The 22,675-nt window shown below is 34.3% G+C and overlaps 1 protein-coding gene across 5 annotated transcripts in view; it reads right to left on the reverse strand.

The window, feature by feature from the left end:
• Positions 1-22,675, reverse strand: part of IMMP2L (inner mitochondrial membrane peptidase subunit 2) — a 457,221-nt gene that overhangs the window by 94,208 nt on the left and 340,338 nt on the right. For all 5 annotated transcript variants that reach the window (XM_084534684.1, XM_084534688.1, XM_084534687.1 and 2 more), the window contains one exon: positions 4,936-5,038. In XM_084534684.1, the coding sequence (XP_084390810.1) occupies positions 4,936-5,038 (103 nt within the window). The remainder of the gene's footprint in view (positions 1-4,935; positions 5,039-22,675) is intronic.

The raw sequence follows: 22,675 nt of genomic DNA on the forward strand, positions 1-22,675 counted from the left end.
TGATTATAATTATAATAGGCCACACTGTTACTAACTGTTACTGTTATTGAGGGTTAACAGGCAAACCATTTTTGTCTTATATCCAAAAGAGATTATGATATATCTCTTTGAAAAGCAAATTAAAATCATTCCTTTCTAGTCACAGGTTTGTGCTGCTGAAAGAAGAAATAATAGGTAAACAGACAAGAGTGTTTTTCAGTTAGTTTATTGCATGAACTTAGAGTACAGAATTGCTTATATAGAGAATCATAAATAAAGCCATTACAGTAATGCTGACTAAAAGCAATTTACGCATTCAAAGCTTATGAACATAAAATTTCTGTTAAAGAAAAAGCCAGACTCAATTTCAACAGGATTTAGTTTTGAGAGTAAACACGTTAAAATATGTAATTTTAGTAAGAAGGGCTAGCATAGCCCTTTTGCCTGACTGAGGCAAAAACATATTTTATGACAAGGTACTTAACCTACCTGTGTCTCAGGTTTCCCAGGAAGATAAGGAGGATAATAGTCTTTTTGCCCTTACACTGGATTGTGAAGCTTAACTCATAAAGAGTCTTATCCAAAGCCATTAAAGCCAATAGAAATCTCTCATTGACTTTAATGAGCTTTTGTTCAGGTCCTTCAGGTCCAGTTGCAAGACTGCCACTAACTTTAAACCCTAATTTTATAAAGCTCTTTCATATGCTCAGTTTGGAGGCATCTGGAGAGACAGAAATGTAGCAAAAACAACTCTCCATGGGATATAATTGAATGGTTTTATATATTTGATATTCACTGCATATGTATACATCCAAGAATACATATAAATCAGGTATTGTATGCATTTACTAATAACTTCTCGGGTTATTGTATGCGTTTACTAATAACGGTTCTCGGGTACCGTTACTTATTGGTAGCATAATCACCCCTGGATGTCACTGCTGGCTGCCAACTCTATGCATCTGATCTGTATGTGTATACAGTTTATGACTCATCCTTTGAGTTAGCCACAATGTCAGATTCAAATTGTAAATTGTCAGTTGGTTTGTTTGTTGCTTACACAGCCAGTGTAATGCCAGACAATAGCTGACCTGGTACAAACCTCACCATCAAGTTACCTGATTCTTTAAGAAGTCTGAAGTAGCAGAGGAGTTTAATAGCAGATCAATAGTTTATATGAAGTGGCTTCTACATTTCTGAGCAAAGAAAAAATGTTTCCTGTACTGTTGAACTACAGCTTCATGGTAGGAAGGCCCAAAATCACAACATTACCAGAACTGAAAAGAAAAAGGTGGGGAGTATCATAATTATATAAGCAAGGAGTCATTATTAGACTCCCGTAGCATTTAAACAATGCTAAGCAAATATCATAAATGCTCATTTTCATTCTATAAGAATTTGAAAACAGTAAGAGTGAATTGTGTAGAAATCACTATTCTAGTCTATATAATTGAAATAAATTTCCAGAAAAAGGTTGTTTTTTTTTTTTTTTTATTCCCTTAAATAATAGTAAAAAGATCCAAGTTCTCTGAATATTTATTGGCTGCTATTCAAAGCCACTATGCTCAGCATTATGAATGGCTGACGTGACATATTTCTAAACCTGAAATACAGCAGCATCAAAGCAGTAGTATTATGTAAGATCTGCCAATCTGTATTGCACTAAGCAACAGTTTTTCAAAGACAATGTACAATAATCACACTATTTAAAATTACTATTTAATTTAGTCAACTACTCTGGAAAGGCAATTAATATTTAAGTTTGGAATATATAGAGTTAACAACATGTCTAATTCAGCACTAATCATACTTTATTTTTGTTATTTGTCCTGTTATTTTTGTAACATCAGTTGAGGTATTAAATTTATTCAAACCAACAACTAAGCAGAAAGGAAATGTAAAACCTTTCCAAATCTTAGTTAAAATATTTTCATTTTATTTAACACCTCATGAAAATGTGTATCTATATCTTAACTTTCCAATTTTAGTCCTTTTAGAAGCATGCAATAACAATAAATAATATAATTTATTTTATAACATTTTTATGAGCTAAGTAAAGATAATTTAATTTGTCAAGTTTTTACATTTTAGAAATCCATATCTCTCTAAAGGTGTATCTAATTTAGATCTTGAATGATCTCAGGGTTGTTGCTTTATCAACCTAACCCATTAGGCCATTACACATGTTGTTATTCTCCAAGAGAAAAATTGATTCTAACATCTGTTCTCAATCTGTTTTTCCATAATTTCCTTTTATGCCCCATGTAACTCATTAAACTCATCTACAAAATATTACTGTCAGACTATCTACACTAAATGTGCTTTCCTATTGTAAGATTGCAAGAAATTTGGGAAGTGGTAGGCCTACCACGTAACCCATCTTAAAAGTATACTATTTTTACTGAGTCTTGTGATCCAAGAAAATATCTTTGTTTTTGCAAATGAGAACCATGATGCCCATAACATAATTTAATCTAATTTCTAAAGTGACCTATAATATTTCAACAGAATGAGAATAAGGGGTTCATGTCTCATCATTGCACAGTCTTTTCCTTATGAATATTGTAGTCTTATGAGAGCAAAGGTGTTTGAATTAAGAGCATACCTTCTGATTGGTTTGAAGAGCCATTTTAATGCTTTAGAACAGAATAGAAACATTAAGGTTGGAAAAGACCTTCAAGATCACCCTACCACCAATGTCACCCACTAAGCCATGTCCCTAAGCACCACATCCAACCTTTCCTCGAACACTCCCAGGGATGGTGACTCCACCACTTCCCTGGTAAACCCATTCCAATGCCTGACCACTCTTTCTGAGAAGAAACGTCTCTTCATTTCCAATCCGAACCTCCCCTGGCATAATTTGAGGCCAGTCCCTCTAATCCTATCACTATCTGTGAGAAGAGGCTGACCCTCAGCTCCCCACACCTTCCTTTCAGGTAGCTGTAGAGTTGCAGGTCTCCCCTGAGCCTTATCTTCAAGAGATACACAGAGATAGATCCTCTTCAAGAGTAAGGTATCTTACTCTTACTAATACACATTTCTACTTCCTACAAGAAAACAAGCAAATTGTTTTGCATAACTAGGAACTCTGTCTTACTTTCAGACTTAGAAAATGCTGCTAACTATTTTTAGTTTTTTCATCCAATAACCTTACTCGCGCTTGTGTAAGAGATCTCAAGACTGCAGCACACAGAGTAGCCACAAAAACAAACCACAGAAAGCACCCCAGTAACCTAAAATCTAATCTGTGTATTACGTTAAGAACCAGCCATTTAGCATGCTCTTCTAAATATACTCTTCTTTTTCTTCTGCAGCTGAAATTTCTCAAAATTTTATTCTTCTCAAGCCAGTTTCCAGCCCTGTCATCTCTTCTGCCCCCTTTTGTCTGTATTCAACAATTGCTGCTCTAATTAAATGTCACAGAAAGATACCTATTTGCAGTTGACCTGTCCATAACGTATTCATGTAAAAATCTGAGGGTATTCAGATTTACCTCAACATGTATGAAAATCATAAGTAGACTACCTTGAAGATTTTACAATGTATAAATTTCTGTTTAAGATGGTGTAAATGTAAAACCAATACCCGACTCTTAAAAATTCCTTACACTCTAAGTCTACAGTGGCAAATATTTCTAAGTGGAAAAACAAAAACAAAAACAAAAACTGGTTTTATGACTATGATTTACCTTGGAAACAGAGAACGAAACAGAAAAGGAATAGCCCAGAAAGAAAGCAAAGAGTCTGTTCCTCCACAAGACAGACTGACTGAAATCCTGCAGGAGAGAACCTCTAAAACAAGATGTCAGAAATCTTAAGGTAGTAACAGAAAAAATAATAATGAAAAATAGCAAGCGCAACACAAACACAAATAATAACAACAATAAAGAGAAGAATGAAAAGAGAGTAATAGCATCATTAGACTACTCGGAACCAGACAGTAGGCTTTTTTCCATCTTTTTCTAGACAACAAGTATAAACAATTGGTCTCATCTTCTAGAAGTCAGACAAATTCATAAGGTCCTTGCTGTCATTAATTCAACTAATGCCAGTGGATGACTTCTGTATAAAATAGGTACAAAAGATGAAACAAATCTAGCCTTGAGAACTTACCTGTGAAAAGCACTGGCTTTTTATAATATTAGAAGAGAATTCGCCCTTAAACATGTCAAAAATGCATTTGGAATAGGGCAAAAAGGATTTATAGGATTTGTATTTACACAGCAGAATGCACAGATTACATGACTGTTATCTACTGAATGCTAGGTTAAGTTAAAACAAGAACATGATTTCACACAAAGAGTAACAAAACCAAAACCTAACTAAAACTGGAGTGCAGAAAAACAATATTTACTGTCTCCCTGATGAACAGACATGCATTTTTACCTGTCAAGAAAAAGATCTTTTGGGTTACATTTTGAAATAATTCAATATGAAAATGGACCCATATTAAGAAAACTTAAATATTTACTTTGGGGAAAGATTTGAAATATCCCTACTAATATCCATAGACCAGTTAACAGTTAACAATTCCTAAATGCACTTACAATTTCCTAATTCGTTATCCCAGTATTGCCACTAGAGCAAGACAAGCTCCCTGGAGGGAGCCGCTCCAAATTGCATCAGCTGGCAACATCCTCAGGGAGCATCTGTCAGCTACAGGGAGCTGGCTCGCCCTCTGCCTACTCCTCCGGTACATCCCTACAAATTTAAAAGCTCTACTCCTTCTTTTTCCACCCGGGGAATTCAAAGGAGTCTTTGTTCCTTTTATAATAGTTAAAAGCAAACTCAATCGCAATCCACCAAAATATTTTATGAAATCTAATAATTCCCACAAAAAATAATAAGAGCACAATCATGTGGAATTCACACATGCTGTGTCGCACAAATTACCCAAGAGATATGCACTGCTTTTCAGTTGCAAGCTTAAATGATACACAGCTAATTGACTTACCGGGCCAAATGCATTGCTGTCAAAGCTGTGCCCATGGTGATCACCTTCCACCCAAATATGTCCATGGGGAACTTTCACATACTTCTTTTTGTATCCAATGGTTCTAAAAAGAATTGCAAAAAAGGCTAATCATTTTTTATTTATTTATTTATTTATTTTAAAAAAAAGCAAAGCATTTTCTTATGAAAATTCACATATTTGTTATTTTGGAATTTGACCTTGCACACCATGAACACTTGCTTAAAAAGAACAAAAAAATACACACTAAAGTCCTTTAGATTTCAATAATGCTACTCAAGTGAAAATGAATAACAATTCTGTATGAGCTAGTTGCACTATCAGGGCCTGTTTACTAAATTGCTCTGGCAAAAATCAAATCACAACAGGGAGTAAAAGACTTTTCAGTTAAATATAATTAAGGAACTCTTATTTCCATATCTGTTGTAACAATTCTTTGAACCATCAGATTTTATCTCAGGTAAATGCCAGTGGACATATGTCATAATCACATAAAGATATTGTATTGAGCATGCTTTCCTTTCAGGGTAGCATTAGGTACTTCTTGAAACTAATCTGGTATATGTGACCTGGCCTTAGATTCAGAGTTTGGATTACAGTAATGCCTGTATCGTGGGGATAGGATTTCTTCACCTGTAACAAGCTAAACAGGATAAACTTAAAGGAAACATCTAGAAGAAGGCCAAATGAAAGGGAAAAAAAAAAAAAAAAAAAAAAAAGATATTGATGATTCAAGCCATTCTCTACAGAAAGTCATACTGAAACAGTGTCTCAGCATGCAATGATATTACAAAAATGACAAGCTACAGAGGAGTCCTAAAAGCTGAGGTTTGCAGTATGCAAAATTCCTGTATTTAGTTCCCGAGTAGCTGTCATTCTCACAACTGTAGTCTGCCTTCTATTATACACTTTTGTTTTCTTTCAGACAGGATCTGTTATTCTGCAAACATTCATGCAGGGAGGTAATTCTATCGGGGACACTGAATTATTACCATGATGAAGCATTTACAGACAGGACTATGGATAGTGATACCTCTTATCTTGTATTGGGTAACCACATCTGACCAGAGAGAAACAGTCTTTTGATCTAGCTTGCTGCTTCCAGCTGCTCACCTCGTTTCACCACCTGCCCTCAATGCAGAAGGCAAAACAGGAGCATGCTCAAAAACTGAAGAATGTCAGCTGAAGACAGAAAATCACTTTCACCAGCAGATTCAGCTGAACAAAGCTCATTGGGGATGGTCACAAATCAAAATGAGAAAACTGCTTTTTTGAAGAGGGGTGGAGAGAGAGAGAGTGAATGTTATGAGGACAAGCTAATCAATAGCCAGATGACTATGAAATATTAAATAAACACTGAATCTCAAACGTGCATTAATAAAGTCAAATAAAAATAATAATCTACTTTGTAAGTCACAAAATCCAAACAGTGCTTTTTCAAACAGCTTCAGAGGCAGCTGAAAGGACGAGTCTACCAAAATTAAATTCTAATGGAAGTTCTACCTGAGTTTTTATTAGAAGCCAAAAAAATGATAGCCTATTTGTGGAAAAGGACACTCAACATTTCATCTTTCTTTAGAAAAAAATCATATTACATAATATTTAAGGCTGAGTCACTATATCATTTATATAAAAATGCATAACTGTCCAAAGTTGGCAAACATATGATTTCTAAAATGCAGAGTCTGTAAAAATTTAATTATCCTAAAATAGCTATTTATGACAATTCAACTACTTATTTTTCTTTTTTTCCTTTAAAAATAGTCTAGACAATAAAAAAGTTTATGTTTTGAGATTCCATAATGCTTTGTCTCACTAATAATTTATTTTATTAAGTACCAAATGAGAACATATTTTACTAGAAGCATGTGTTTTAAGATATAGTTCAGAGACGTTGGCCACTAATTCTGTTCTGTCTGATTAGACACTCTGAAAATTACTAAATTAATACATTCCATCAGTGATAAAGGCAAACAACAGCTCAAAAAATACTTAATTTTCTATTCTATTCATCTTCATAAATATAGAACAGTAGATTGTGATAAAGTTTTGTACCTTCACAGACTTTATGCACAAAACTGAATTTCATTGATGGGTGAAAGGGATTTGAAAGTTAATTCTGTTGACATGTTCATCTCATAAATGCCAAGAAAATAATCTGGCAAATGTCAGCCAGTGATTCCTTCTCTGATCACACACAGTCTCCAACCCCCAAATAATCTCGTCCTTTATTACAATTATGAAATTAACAGGAATGGGAAAAAAAGCTTTTGCAGTAAGTATTTGGAAACAAAAATGGAGAGAATTTAGGCTGCATGGATAGACCTGTATTTGCAGAGAGCCTGTGAAAATACAAAGGCTTAACCATGTGTGTATAGTGTATTCTTTAGGGTATAAAGCAAAAAATAAATCAATTATAGAATTCAGTAATTATTATTGGCTCTTTTTATTATTTCTACAATATAGGATTTTTTTTTTTCTTTTCTACTTTTGAAGAAGCCATTGTAAAGCAGAAAATTTTGTTTCAGTTATGCAAAATCCCTGTCTCTTTCAGTGATTAAAGAGAAATTATGTAAAAATTTTCAGATTGAAAAAAATAACACAAATGATTGCACGCAAAAAGATTTAACTTAGAAGATATAGAGTTAAAACTGATAAGGTTGGTAAATGTACTAAGGGAATATGAAAGAGAAATAGAAAAGGAACAGAAGCAGTAGTTTATCTGTTTTAGTAGATAGGACTGATACTAAATGGATAAATTCCTCTGTAAGCTCTGCAGATAAATTTAAAATCTTCTGCCATTTAATGTATGGAGTATAAAAATCATCATTTTTTTTCCCATCTGTAGCTGCAATAGTAAAATTTTCAGTAAAATATCACAAACAAAAAGTACCTGTATACCTCTGAAAAAAAGGCAAGAAAATTTATTTTTCTAAGAGAATTCATTCAAAATGTTAGTGTAGGTATTTGCACAGGGCAGTTGCCTGGGGACTTTGTGTCCACTGTAGCAATACTCCTGCAAACACCGTCCTTTGGAGGGCAAACTGAAATTTAGAAACAAAGTTTTATTTGAGCCTTTCACTGCATGAATTAGTACCAAACTACAACAATAAGCTCATGTTACAGTAAATTGGATCATCCATTACTTAATACTGTTTTTAATTTTCAAGATAATTTCATTGTTGAATTACTCCACAGAAGATCGATAAATCATTCATGCAAGCCAACCAGGCTTCAGAAAACCATATTCAGTTAATGACAGTAGGTTATTTTTAATTACTGCTGCAAACACTACGTTGACTTTTTCTAAGAACAAAAAAGTTATCGTTTTCTCTCCTTTGAAGGTAGTCCAAATTGTTTCATGGTCAAAATTAGTTAGTTATTAACACTGCCTCTCTCTCACATGAATTTTACAGAAATTACGCACTTTAATCTCAGTTCTAAATTACACAGAGGAGACCATGTGTGTGCGCGCCACATTGGCAATATGGCTTTTCCTCTTAATACATCAACTGCCATTCATTTATTTCATTATTTAAACATTTTAGGCAGACATGCTGAACGGAAACATCACCCATTTTTTTATGCAGTCCTACAAGGCCAAATTCTAACACAAATAGTGCAACATTGTTTCTGATAGGAAATAATGAGAGGAAAGAGAAATGTTGATTGAAGTCTCTCTCTTAAGGATAAGAGAATACTATAACTTGCAGGCAACTGCCATCCACTTTTCATATTCAAGACCATGTAAATAATTAAAAATTACAAGTATAATGATTACTAGCTCTGTGGAAAAAAAAAAATAATAATAAAAGTGAAAAATCACTCGGGAATGTTTCTAGCAGTCTTCAACAATAACAATACCTAAAATCCTCAAGCCAAATATCAAATAAAAGCACCAGAAGCCAGCACTAGTTCACCAGGAATTTTATATCAACTCATTCTGAGAGGCCTTTGCTACAAAAGCAATGCAATAAATTGTGTATTTTGAAAGTAGTACAGAAAAAACTATTATTTTTCCTTCTACATTAAGAGAACACTTCAACTAATTTTCTGCATTTGCTTGTAATCTTGACCTCCGTTAGCTCTCACACATTAAGTATTTAATTAAATTCAGAAGATTTCTGAGTGAATTCTTAAGAGAACAATTTGTGCAAGTGATAATTAACTTAGTATTTGTTAATTCCATATCCAGTTCATTAGCACAAGTTATAATTACTGAATAATCTTTTACATTTCAGAAAGCCTCTCCTGATAAAGGGCAGTCTTTCACTTTCTGAAACATAACATCTTTAAAAAAACAATCTGTTCAGCACTTTATATCCTGCTCATTTGACCATTTTAAAAATCCACTTTCAGGATAGTATAGGTAAAGACATTAAAATACCCAGATTTTCATACAAAGTAGTCAAGCACTTGTAAAAACCTGTATTGATGTGTGTAAATATATATTTCAGCTTTTGCCTAGGTATTTGAGAGGTTAGCAATGATCACCTGTGCTACAGTTGCTCAAACCCCAGTTTTGACTACTCACTGTAGAGTCTAGGAGAGTTCCATTAATTTTACTGATGAGAATATAATAGAATTACTTTTATCCTTATAGTCACAGAAATTTGTCTGAAATTTCATTTTTTCTTACATTTCAAATACATTTTGAACCCAATGCAAAGGTGGTATTTTTGTTGGTTTTGTTTGTTTGGCTTTTTCTTTTTTTTTACTCCATGTTTTAATAGTTAACAGATGTACTATCCTTGGCTGAGAAATAATTTCAATCTTGACAGTCAAAAATGAGCTCTTTATGGCATTCTAACCACCTGTCCACTAGCAAGAAAAATCTGCTTTTTTAGGATGTGGTACCAGTGCCAAAGCAAGCAACTTGGCTCTGCTAAGTTGGATGAGGAATGACTGCCTTCCACTTGATTTGACCTTGAGAAATCAGAAGATCCCTGCAATCTCCATACCTTTGGGTGCCATCAGGGAACAGACACTGTAGACAATTTCTTCTGTTTACATAGGAGATAGTAAACATACACAAACACTTTTGGGAAAATAAATAAATAAATAAATAAAGGTAACCTATATCATGCTAAGAACAACTTTTTCCAGAAAACATAAATTGATGCACATGGAAATCAAATCACATGTCTCCATCTTCATCAACTTCACAGAATGAAAGCTAGTAAGATATTCAATTTCAGATGACACCCAGATCCCAAGGTACAAACCTTATTGTAATGTATCATGTAAATTATATTAGTATCACCACAGGGCATTTTTCACATGACACTAATCACCTCCCAGCCCCTAAGAAATCTCTGTTTTCCCTTCCAACAGACACACTCAGCCATCTGTGTCTTTTTACTTTAACCCTTCCCTTACAAGTTCTATATGCTTTTGACCACAAGCTGTTACTTAATCAGCTGCCTTTAGAAGACAAGTTTTATGTGTGTGAACCAAGTAAATATTTTGTTTTAAGGCCAGGTTACCAGACTATGCATGAGAGTATGTCAGCAAGTTTGGGAATATGCTTTGGTTTTCTGCAGCTATTAACATTTGCCTCAGAGCTGAAACATGTTTTCCTTAAAAATCAATCAATCAATTATTGAAATAAATCTGAGTTGAAAATATGCTCTGGAGAAGTGCTGGAGGAGATCCACGCTTGGGCTGGACCTCTAAAAGCAGGTAGGCTGAAATGAAAGAAACAAGAGACTCCAGACTGGGGAGATTAGGAGCAGTTAAGGAGACAAATGATTCCTTCACCCATACTTGGGCAAATTTTCAACCATCTAAACAATGTAGATTTCACCTTTTGCTACAAAAGAGATATTTTAAAGATTTATGAAAAATTAAGACTAATTGACTAGTTTTCTCATTCAGAACAGGACAATAAAAACACAAGTTTTTATAATAAGCAAAGCAAGAATGATGCTGAACTTCAGATGGTGTCTCTTTTTTTCCCAGCTAAAGCCTTCTTACCGAAGTGATGCCACAGCCAGTTTTGTTGCATCATTGCAGATTTATAAGTTTCAGAGATGGTAACAGTAAATATCTTTAGAAATCTAACCTAGAAGTCATGGCAGATATTTGTAGCTCTCTTTTATTAATTAGATATTTTCTCAGAAAGTATGTTATTCTAAGCAAAATAATTATTTAGTTCATTACTTGCTTCACCAGCTTCTTCAAAATTGCAGTTAATCACTTTTAAAACATACAGTATTCAGAAAAAAAAAAATAAATGCTGGATTTTAACTTGAATTAAAAACCAGTCTAACCAAATACTGATATTTACAGTTTTTGTGAATTATCTGCTGTGTGAAAACATATAAGACTAAGTCAAATGTTCTAACAATGTTGTCACCCAAAAAGTACTCTTTTTTTTTTTTTTTTTTTTAAATGGAAATGAAGGTAATTTTGATGCATATATCTCAGTGAAGATATGACTTTTAGTGCCATATTCCAAATAGGTACAGAAGCTACTCTTCAAAATGTAGCATGGATCTTTGCCAAGATAAATTTATCTTCCCCCTCAGAAGTCAGGAGAATATGAAAATATGTACTGTACATCTACTTTTATATTAATAACTTTTTTTTTTTTTTTTTTTTTACATATGACCTGACAGATTCCTTAATCTCTGCTAGCTTTATTTCGACCTACCTATTTTTTTACCTGTCTATTTTGTAGAGAGATTTAAATTGATGAATGGAAATACACATAACCTGAAACACACATACAATGAAATAAAGCCAGGTTTCTAAGATATATCACTTTAATTTCTGATGCCTGACCTTACGTATTCTTTCTTAATAAACTCCTCTGCTACTTTTAACACCTGCTTGACTATTATCAACATTTGAATGGTAGTTTCAATTTTTCTTAAAGTACATTTTCTTCATTTTTTTTTTCTGAATTTTCAAAATATTTTCAAAACACTTCTAAGCTTTTTAATGAGTAAGCAGTTACGGAGCTGCTGTTGCTTTATATGCTTGGTATATGTGATGCAATGCACATTTATCCCAATCTGCTTCTCCTTCATATATCTCTTTCTGGAGAAGGTTTTCCATGACTTCACCCATTCACTATTTTTCCCAAAACTATAGTTTGACTTAAACTTTGAGGATAAATATATAAGATGATAACATTTCTAGGTTGTATTTTATTTTCTTTGCATATTCTCCTCTTCACTTTAAAGATATTTATCTAGGGCCTATGTTTTGCCACTCTTCCAATATTTTTACCTACAAATATATATGCATACATATATATTTATATACTGCATACACAGTGGACTGTTACACAGGTGCTGGGCAACCAATCTGTTAAATTAAAATTAAAAAAAAAAAAAAAAAGCTACAGCTAACAGAAATTATTTTCTAAATTTTGTGAACAGTAGAGCTGTAGCAGCAGTACCAACCATACCAACCAGCAATGCCAGAGGATCTAGACTTTAAAGAAGTGCTTTTTCTTCAACTACAGCTTTTTGTGTTTACTTGCAATCAGTTTTTGTGATTCCCCTTTTCAGCCTCACGTTGCCTTTCTGTAATCTTTTCAATTCATCCTACTTTCCTTTAGAAATCACTTAAAAGAGCACTGTAGATCACATAGCACTTAGTGATATGGGAATTCCTCTGTTCCTGAGAGTTTTGCTTACAGAGTCAGGAGGCGTGTGGCTACCTCAAGCATTTAATATCACTTATTCATGCACAGCAGAACTCATTTTGCTCCCACTGCTAAGAACCATCAACTAACAGTAGTTGCCTTCCCCCTGATGACTTTATCCCTTTTTCCTGTATCATGTGTGGTTTCATTCACTGGTCTTCTACACCATTCCCTTCATATTTTGTGCCACTTTCTTTTCACTGTATGTCTTTCATCTGCTCTAGTGCTAACAGCAGTCACATTTTATGATTCCACAGTAACTCTCCTCAAATTTCTTAAGAAAAATGTAATTTTGGTGAAATTTTTATTAATTTATGGATGATTTCTGCTGATCTGCAATGACACATATAAAGGCAGAGTCTTTTTTTTTTTTCTCCAAAGTGATCAAATGTGCAGCAAAAGACTGTTGAGGTGATACTGTGGACTCCTTGTTCAAGGAACATATTCCTTTCAGTGTTCATAAGTAACTTGCATTACAGCCCCCAACTGTGTTGAGAGCATATGAATTCAAAACAAGTATCAGAAAATTCTAAATTTGATATCAATACACATTTTACAATTTGTTCAATGTTAGATACTACCTAAAAATAACTGCACATGGTATATGTATTTGAAAATAAATATTTGTACACACTTTTACATGAGTCTGTCTTTCCTATTTGGGATACTGAAACTCCATTCTTTTGTTCAGTGCATTCCCTTAACCAGAAGAACCGTAATTATTTTCAGGATAAATTAAAACTAAAGCAGAACAGCAATTTTTAGGTGGGAAAAAAAAAAAAAAGTGCAACATTTTATCTGTTAACATGTTACATTTGCTTCATTTAAATGACTAACCAGCTTACTGATCAAAAAGAAAACATACTGTATCTCATTTTTCTCTATTGCCTTTCACTTGTGAATCTGATTCCAATTGCCAATACTGTGCCCTTTCAAGTTTAAATTATAAAAATTACTGTTTGCTTTTTTGATAAAGTCCCATTAACCATATGAATGTATTCATCATTATCTACTCACATTTCTCTACCAAGTTATATTAAAAATTAACATGACAGTTTTTTGTTAATATCATTACAATCTATTAGCAATATAATATCTTATATTAGATAGATGGGATATTAGATGGGAGTCATTTAAATGCATTATCATTAGCTTCATAGATTTACCAAGGTAAAAACTTACTAGTTATTATAGATCATTTAAGTAAAATTACCAAACCCTATTATCGTTTTATCGTTGTCAATTTGGAAATTTTATACCTGCAAGAACAGGATAAATGAAGGCCAAAGAAGGTCTGCTATCAAAAAGATTAGTTCTTGCACCCAGTTATCTTTTTATTAATAATGAATTAATTGGGAAAATTGATGAGAAAAATTTTAGCTTTAGACTGCTCTGAAAGAGCCTAAGACTGTTGTTTACAGTACTGCAGATTTTATTTTTTTCTTGCAAAATAAGACCAAGATTTGTTTGGACTTAATGACCTACTGCAGAAGTATAATGACTTTTCCCTCTTAAAGTCATCGATGGGTAGGTTTTCCTCTCAGTAAGCCTAGGCCAACCTAAGAGAAGAGAATATCTAACTTTTTTTGAGATTAAAATTTACGGAACTCAAAAGCCAACTCAACAGTTAACCTCCAGCCTGTAGAATCTGCAATGGTTAAATAAAGTTCTCTACAAAACTTTTTTTTTTTTTTTGCTTAAACTCACTCTTTTTCTCCTCAGCCTCTAGTCCTCTAACCTAGCAGTTCATCTGCCATTTCTTCTGCCACCAAAACTGTCAAGAGAGAGGCTGTAACCTACCCTTCAGTTACCCTGTGTGTTTCTCAGCCTCGGGTTGGGCACCACTGGCCACGTAAGCCTCCCAACAAATGTGCATCTTACACTCGCTCCTGCAATAGGGAGGAGGGAAGGACAGGAAAAAAAAAAAAAAAAAAAAAAAGTTTGAAAATTCTTTGTATCCTAGGGGCAAAATTATGGCTTCTATCACCACAGAGAATCCTGTTGGCCTACTCATCTTCTGAAGAAACACTGAATGGAGACAAGCTCACTTTATTTTACTTATTTTTTCAGAAAGAGCTCATAGAGGTAGTCATAGCAGCACTGCCATTGTATCACTGATAGATGTTAATGGGTTACAGGTTAAACCTCTTACATCCTGATTTCTGTATCCTCCTAACCTTAAGGCAAGTTGAACCCCAAATATTAGGTAGAAAGGAGAGGATGAAGAGAAATATTAAACTGAACTTTTGAGGCCACATCATCATGCAGCCATGGAAAATTATGCAGTCAAGAAGAAAAAGACTTTTTGTACCAACCTAGCATTCCAGACTCTTGATGTAAACAACAAGGGTATCTTGATTCTCTAACACAGTATCTGCATTGAGACAACCAAACCCTCTGGGGTGATCACAGGTCTTTCATCTCTCTCTCTCTCTCTTTTTTTTTTTTTTTTTTTTTTTTTTTCCTGCTCTGTTGCTTTCAATTAAACTTCAACTACCTCTTTCAATCCTCAACTCAGCTCATGAAGGAAGGGCACAGAGTCACCATGAACATGCTTGCAGCTTGGTGATTACAGCATTCTGTAGCAATAAGAAGGGGGGTTAAACTCCTCTTGGACTTTATAAGATTTTAGTTGTGCTTTTGACCACATCTATTTTGGTGTCTAGGTACCTGGCACTTCTGTCCATTAATATATATATTAATGGACAGAATGGACACATATATATATTAATATATATAATATTATATATATATATATAATATATATATATTATATATATATGTGCCCTCTTTATGGGGCAGGAGTGGCAGCAAGAAGTCTGCAGTTAGCTGAGATTCAGATGATCCAGTTTTACTTGTCCCACAGAGCGTGAAGTAGGTAGCCGTGCTAAACAAAGTACTGTTGGAGCACCATATATATTCAGCGCAGTCTAACCAGTTCTGCCAAGAATGAAAACATACTTTGCTTGGTGGTAAAGAGGGGCCATTTAAAACATATTTTTTAATATTGTCTTCTCTGCAAAGACTAAAATAACTTACTCAAGACTGAGAAAAAGATCTATGACTGCGTACAGTTTAGTTAGTAAAGACATTGTGCAGAGTTGTATGTGTCAGAATGACATTTTCAAGTGCAAAAAGAAGTTTTAACACGTCACTTAGAACAATACTCCATTTGCTGGGTGTTTTTTTTTTTTTTTAACCTTATAAAATCAACTGTTGAATTCTAACTGTCTCAGAATCAGAGTCGTGTAGACCTGTGACTGCTAAAAGAATTGGGCAATATCTCTGCCTAGCTCCAAACGTACAAAATAATTCCCCACCCACACATCTCTCATACAGAAGCTAATTGTTCTATCTTCATTATTGCTTAACACTAACTAAAGGTATTAAAATTTCCTAATCTGCTTTAGGCAGCACATACAAAATGTGGAAACTTAATAAGTGCTTTCAAGATGCATTTTTATTATTTATGGAAACTGGAAAGATGTTATTCTCTGTACAATGAAAGCCTGAAACTTTACATACTTCCTTCTGTTAAGGTTAGGTAAAAGTAAGAAAAGATGCCCTTTATTACTTTTCCTTTAAAAGTACATTTTCAGTTTTAAAGGAGACTCCTATCAAACAGGTAATTAAGAAGCTGGCAAGTAAAGCCATAAAAAAAAAATAATAATAAAAATAAAGCAAACAACAAAAATATCTGTAATAGTGATATTTAATTAATGTGGTTTTCAATTATAAAAGTTATGAATTCAAATTTCCAACTATTACCATTATTTTATCTCAAATATTTAGGAAAAATATTTAATAGTAATAATAAATAGTAATAAAGATGTAATAGTAATAAAGAAATCAGACTGATCAGATTGATATTTCATGTGGAGAAAAATCAGGAATAATTGATGTAAGCTCAAGGAAATAGAGTTATGCCATCAGAATGGCCTTTTTAAATGCAATATGACACTTACCAGAATTTGGGAGATGTAATGCAGAACCGAGAACAATTTAAATTGCAAATACCATTCATTACAAGCTTTCTTAAAATAATTAATAATAATAATAATAGCTAAATAAGAGAAGGAATTGGTTGGTTTTGTTTATTGCATATAAAGCATGGTTTGCTTTCCCATGCGACAATAGGTATAGTCATAAAAAGGTTGGATGTGCCTGTACTTAATCTCAAAAGCTTCCTCCTAAAACAACAACAACAAAAAAAAACAATATGTTTCATATGGCTTCTGTTAAGAGATATGAACAAATAGAGCAATCAGACTGAAGAAAACAGCTACTTTTGAACTGGCGATTCGATTTCAGACTGAATTTTGAAATCAGTTTTGAAAGACTTCATTCTTTGAGGTTTGCCCATCTCTTACATACAATGAAATTCAACCTTGGATTTCTTGTGTTATTGAAATAATGGAAACATTATTTCAAATCATGTTTAAATTTAAAATGACCTATAATATGATCCTCAACTGCCTACAAATATTTTTAAAAGAAACTTCCAGGTGTGATTTTTTTCCAGCATTATTAGTGTACACCATAGTATGAATTACTACTCTTGAAATGTCTTGACAAATGGTGAAAGTAGTACACATCATTATGCAAATGAAAAACAAATATAATAAAGCAGTTGTAATACAGACTTTCCTGAAGGAGCATTTAAATAATTCCAACAACAAACTTTCAAAAGATACAGAATGTCACTTTCAGCAGCCTTTATCATAGAGCACTTCTCAAAATTGACATTTTGGTTTGTAAAATATTTCAGTTATTTTTTTCTGTTTAGCATTATATATTCATGTGATTGTAGAGAGGTTTGTTTTGTTTTGTTTTGTTTTTTCTTTTTTTCTTTTTATTGGGAAATGTCCAGTGAATTATATAGATTTATTTTATAAAACATTAACTGTTTAATGTCTTCTCCATCACAGCTACATTAACTGAATTAAAAATATATATCCTGATAGTCAGAAATGGGTTCCTGCCTGTCACTAACAAACATGAGCTGATAATATACTGTTGTTGCTGAACTAAATATTACAAAACAATGCACTTAATTCTCATTCACTGGCTACACCTATCTTGTCATCAGCTCACCACGCTGGATCCACATACCCCTACTGACACCTGACGGTACCTAGAGTTCTCGACAATGCCCATGGAGCATATGGCTGAATAACTTTCCTTGCCTGCACGTCTTACCTTTCCTTGGGTAGGGAGCCTCCAAATCTCCCGAAAAGGATCCCACTGTCATTCGTCAATAATCCAAAGTCAGATAATAACAGTTATCTGGATCCTGGTACACACACCTTGTTCACCATGCACACAGGTGTTTACCTGGGTCTACCCAGGGAACAGTGAGGCATCATATTTTCTCTCTCTGTCCTGAAACCTCACTGCAGTGTCACATCCCAGGTAATTTTGGTCTAGAATAAAATCTTATGGCCTTCCACAGATGGAAGTCTTGAAGGGTATTCAAGATTCATCCAAACTGAATTCAAATTGTGTCTATTTGAGACAGTTTATTAACAAGTTCAAGCAAGGAAAGTTGGATAAAAGAGGAGTTTTGCTTGAAATGAAAGTCTACCAATATATTTACATCTGATACACACGTTACTCCAAAGAGACCCCTAAAATAATTTCAAGTAGTAGACACATAAATTACTGAATAAAAGGACTGAAAAAATGCCATTAATTTTTCTTTTCAATTTTTTAAAAAGTATCTCTATTTTATTTTTTTATATATATAACTAAAGTCACAGGTGCCTAATTCCATTATTTCTTCACAATTCTAATTAAACTCATTAATTAGATGATGTTGGTGCCTTCATGCCTGACAGATAGTACAAACAAAAAATGTAGAGATCACAGCACACAACAGCTGGTTTTAATTTCTAGCCAACTGTCTAAACATAAACTTAGGATTCAGGTTCTTCCTCCTCTTTCCAATCTTACCCAAAACAGAAAAAGACTAGAGAAGAAGAATATCACCTCTTCATATTACAAAGCATTTTAACTTAAGTACAGGTTTGTGCACGAACATGTGAACGTATACATGTTTATTCAGTTTATTCAGAGGGCTAACATCCACCGTGAGTTGCCTATATGAGAAAATTCTTCTCTTGCCCTGCAGTCCTATAAAGCACTCACTAAATGAGCAATCAGCTGAAGTGAATTGTGATTTTTTTTTTTCCCTACAGCAGCTGTATGATTATTTCAAGGAAAAGGAGGAAGAGGAAGAGGAAAAATTAAACAAATATTCAAGGTGGGTCTTTTTCGCTTTTTGTTTTCAAAGGCAACAATTTCTAGGAGGTTTCTGCAAACAATTATTACTACTGAGCTAAACAATTACAATATGAAGTAAATATTACGCACTCTTTTCCTGATACTAGATTAGCATTTAAACATAGCTATTACCAGTTCTTGGTGTTAAGTATAAGACTACATTACAGCATTTCCAAAAAACATAATAATCTTTAATCTTATATTTAGAGTATAAGAAATATTCTAGGTCTAAGCAGCAGTCCATCTAGCCCTATATTCTGTCTCCAAAGAACTGCAAAAGTAGATGATGACCAGGACAAGCATGTAATCCTGGCCACTGCCTCCAAGCTGCTTTTCCAGCATCAATATTTACTGTATTGGAGATGTTTGATCATATGTCATTATCAACTTCTTTTAGTAGGAATTAATTGATCCATAATCCATGAATTTGTCTAACCCCTTTTTGAACCTGTTAATACTCTCTGCCTGCACAATTTCCTGGGACAACAAATTTCAGAAGTTCACTAAGTATTTTCTCTGATTTGCTATAGACCAGTCTCCTAGCAATCTTGTGTAGTGCCCCAAATTATGTATGTGGGATCTGGTGAACAATTCAGCTCATGCACTGCTTTCCCAATTTTGTAAATCTTCAGTATACAAACCTTTGTATTTCGCTCCTCACCCTCTGCAAACTGAAGATTCAGTTGTCCATATCAGGCAACTGCTCCATCAGCATCATTTTAATTGTTTTTCTCTTTAATCTCTCTCTGTCTTTAAAATCATGTCTCAAGAAGTAAGAATTAACAGTGTTCTTTAGGGGCTTTACATTCTTGGCCTGTTAAGGCAGATCTATGCTGATTATGTTATGTTATGTTATGTTATGTTATGTTATGTTATGTTATGTTATGTTATGTTATGTTATTGATGTTCAGCTTTAGTATTGCAATTTACATCACCAATGAAAACTTAATAAACAGAAATGCTTAACTTAGGAATAGTCTAATACTTTTCAGAGCAGCCTACTACTTGCCATGAGTCCACCTTTAAACATTTTTTCTGAAAGAGCTCAATTACTTGCAGTCTAATATTGGACTATAGTAAAGTGGTGCTTCATGGAGCCTAAAAAGCTTTAGAAAGATGATCTTTGCTCTTAGGAATAGACAATAATGATAGTTGCCTTTTTTTTTTTCTCACAATGCTGGAATTCCATCTTGCCTTGTTAACAGCAAAACACTGCAAAGCAGTAGAAATTTCAGACCAAAGATCTTCAAAGAAATAATCTGAATCACTTAGAAAAGGAAAGGACATTGCCCTCATTAATACTTCCACTGCATTCAGTAACCTCACAGCACTGAGTCAATTGATGTCTCATTAAACCGGCATATTGCCCCTATTCTCCTTCTCCCCAGGTATGTTTTTCCACTTAAAGTTACTAAGCCAAGGAAATGTTCGTTCAATATCAGTCCTTGAAAAAGCCTTTAGAATTATTCTTTGATCATTTTTCATATCAGTTGAGAATCTAAGCCTGTGTCTGGCCAATGCAGCAACTTGCATGTCACTGACTTGTATGTTAGCAGAAACACAAGTATGCCGAACACTTTATTGAGTCTTGTATCATTAGGAAATACTTGGCAACTAGGAGTACTTTTATATTTCTTTTTTGAGCTGCAAAGTGCTACACAGGAAGTATTTCTGATTTTGGTTTACATAATCTTGCAGTGTGAGATCAGGAAAAAAAAAGAGAGATTTTGGTATTAACAATGGAGAATCCCAGCATGTTGGCATTTCTGGAAAGAGAAGTACTATCTGCATGATCAGATGGTTCTAAAGAAGTGAGAATACAGTGACAGGAAGCCATAGAAAAGGCTTCTAACCATAACAGCCTGAGACAGACACAAATATACAAATTCTTATTTCAAAATCACAGAAAAGTTGCTCTATTTTCTGTTGATATATACTGAAAAGTTTGAAAATTTATTGGCATGCTGCAAAGCAAAAGGAGAATGAATAAGACTCAGTCTTATAATTTGTGGAATTAATCTATTTAAACTTTATAACTCTCAATTTTAGATTATTAACATCAGATTCCATAGGTTGGTGACTCAACCCAGTGGAAATTATTTTCATGTCCCTAGAGAAAGTCTGCTCTTTCAATTACCTTCCCTTTCTTCATAAGGATGAAACAGATACCATTCACCACACCGAGAGGAGACAGCCAGGACAAGTGTTGCATCCTACAGACTGTCCCAGGCCATCTCCAATACTCCACATGGTGATCCAGGTCTGCTTAATTCAGATTTGGACCAAAGCCTGCTGCTGAGTCCCTAGGATAGGTCTTTCTAGTTTTGGTGAGAATTTTCATCCTCAGAATGAATAACACCCATAACTAAACATTTACCAATATCAATTGGTATGTTTAACAGCAAATCACACAAATTCTGCATTTTCAAATTAAAAAAAAAAAAAGATGAACATATCTTGAGAATATCTGGAGTACCCCCAGTAATGTCAGAGGATAAAAAATGGAGACCCAATTCAGTTTGAAAAGGCTGAAGTTCAAGTGGAACTTTTGTTGGGGGGGCGGGTGGGAAGTTTGAGAACCTCTGAGAAGTTTACAGTATCTTTCTAGGGGGAAACACTGAATTTATTTTTTGGGCTAGCACTTTGCCAGTCTACCACAAATGAGTAGAAAAAAAGTGACATTAGAAAGAGGAGTCAGATTATCTGAACCAGTTCTTGGATTCAGTGGAAATGTCCATCGGACACAAAGACCTACTGGATTAAGGTGATGGACAAGAATAAACATAGCTATACAGGGATGGTTAAAACTAGTACTGATAAAGCTGTGAATAAAATAAGTTGCAGCTGGCAATCATACTGTGGTATGCATTTTCAGTCAGTTCTCTTGGAAACTTTTTGAAAGGCTTTAGTGTGAAATGGGAAAATCACTTCCAAGTTTGGGTTACACATTTCTTTTGTACTACATGTAGTAACAAAAATAACGTGTTCACTTTGCATAATACAGAATCACAGAATCATAGAATATCTCAAGTTGGAAGGCACCCATAATGATCATCAAGTCCAACACCTGGCTCCACACAGAACTACCCCCCAAAAAAAATAAACTAAATGTTTAAGAGTGCTTCTTGAACTCTGGGAGGCTCAGTGCAGTGACCACCTCTCTGAGGATCCTGCTGCAGTGCCTGACCACCATCTTAGTAAAGACTCTATTCCTAATATCCAGTCTGACCCTTCCCTGTCCCAGCTCCATGCCATTCCCTCAGGTCTTGTCACTGTCATAAGAGCGAATAGATCAGTGTCTACCCTTCTGTTCCCCTCATGAGGAATCTATAGGCTACTATGAGACCTCACCTCAGGCTTTTTCTCTAGGCTGAACAATCCCAGTGACTTCAGCCACTCCACATACGTCTTCCCCTTTAGATATTTCACCATCTTTGTATTCCTTCTTTGGATGCTCTCAAACAGTTTTATGTCCTTCTTATATTGTGGTGCCCAAAACTGCACACAGCGCTTAAGGTAAGGCAGAGGTGAGTGCAGAGCAGAGTCAGATAATCACTTCCCTCAACCAGCTAGCAATGCCATGCTTGATGCATCCCAGGGTACAACTGGACCTTTTGGCTTCCAGGCCACACTGATGACTCAGATTCAGCTTGCTATTGACCAAATGGTCAATGTTGCTGTAGGACAGGGATGGGATGGGGAGGTTCCCATCCCACTTGCCATTTAAAAAGCACATATCTGTACTGCCTAACAGTGGGAAGGGAGCCAAAGGAGCCAACCTTT

Source organism: Aythya ferina, assembly GCF_964211825.1.
Source record: "Aythya ferina genome assembly, chromosome: 1".
Classification (NCBI taxonomy): Eukaryota; Metazoa; Chordata; class Aves; order Anseriformes; family Anatidae; genus Aythya; species Aythya ferina.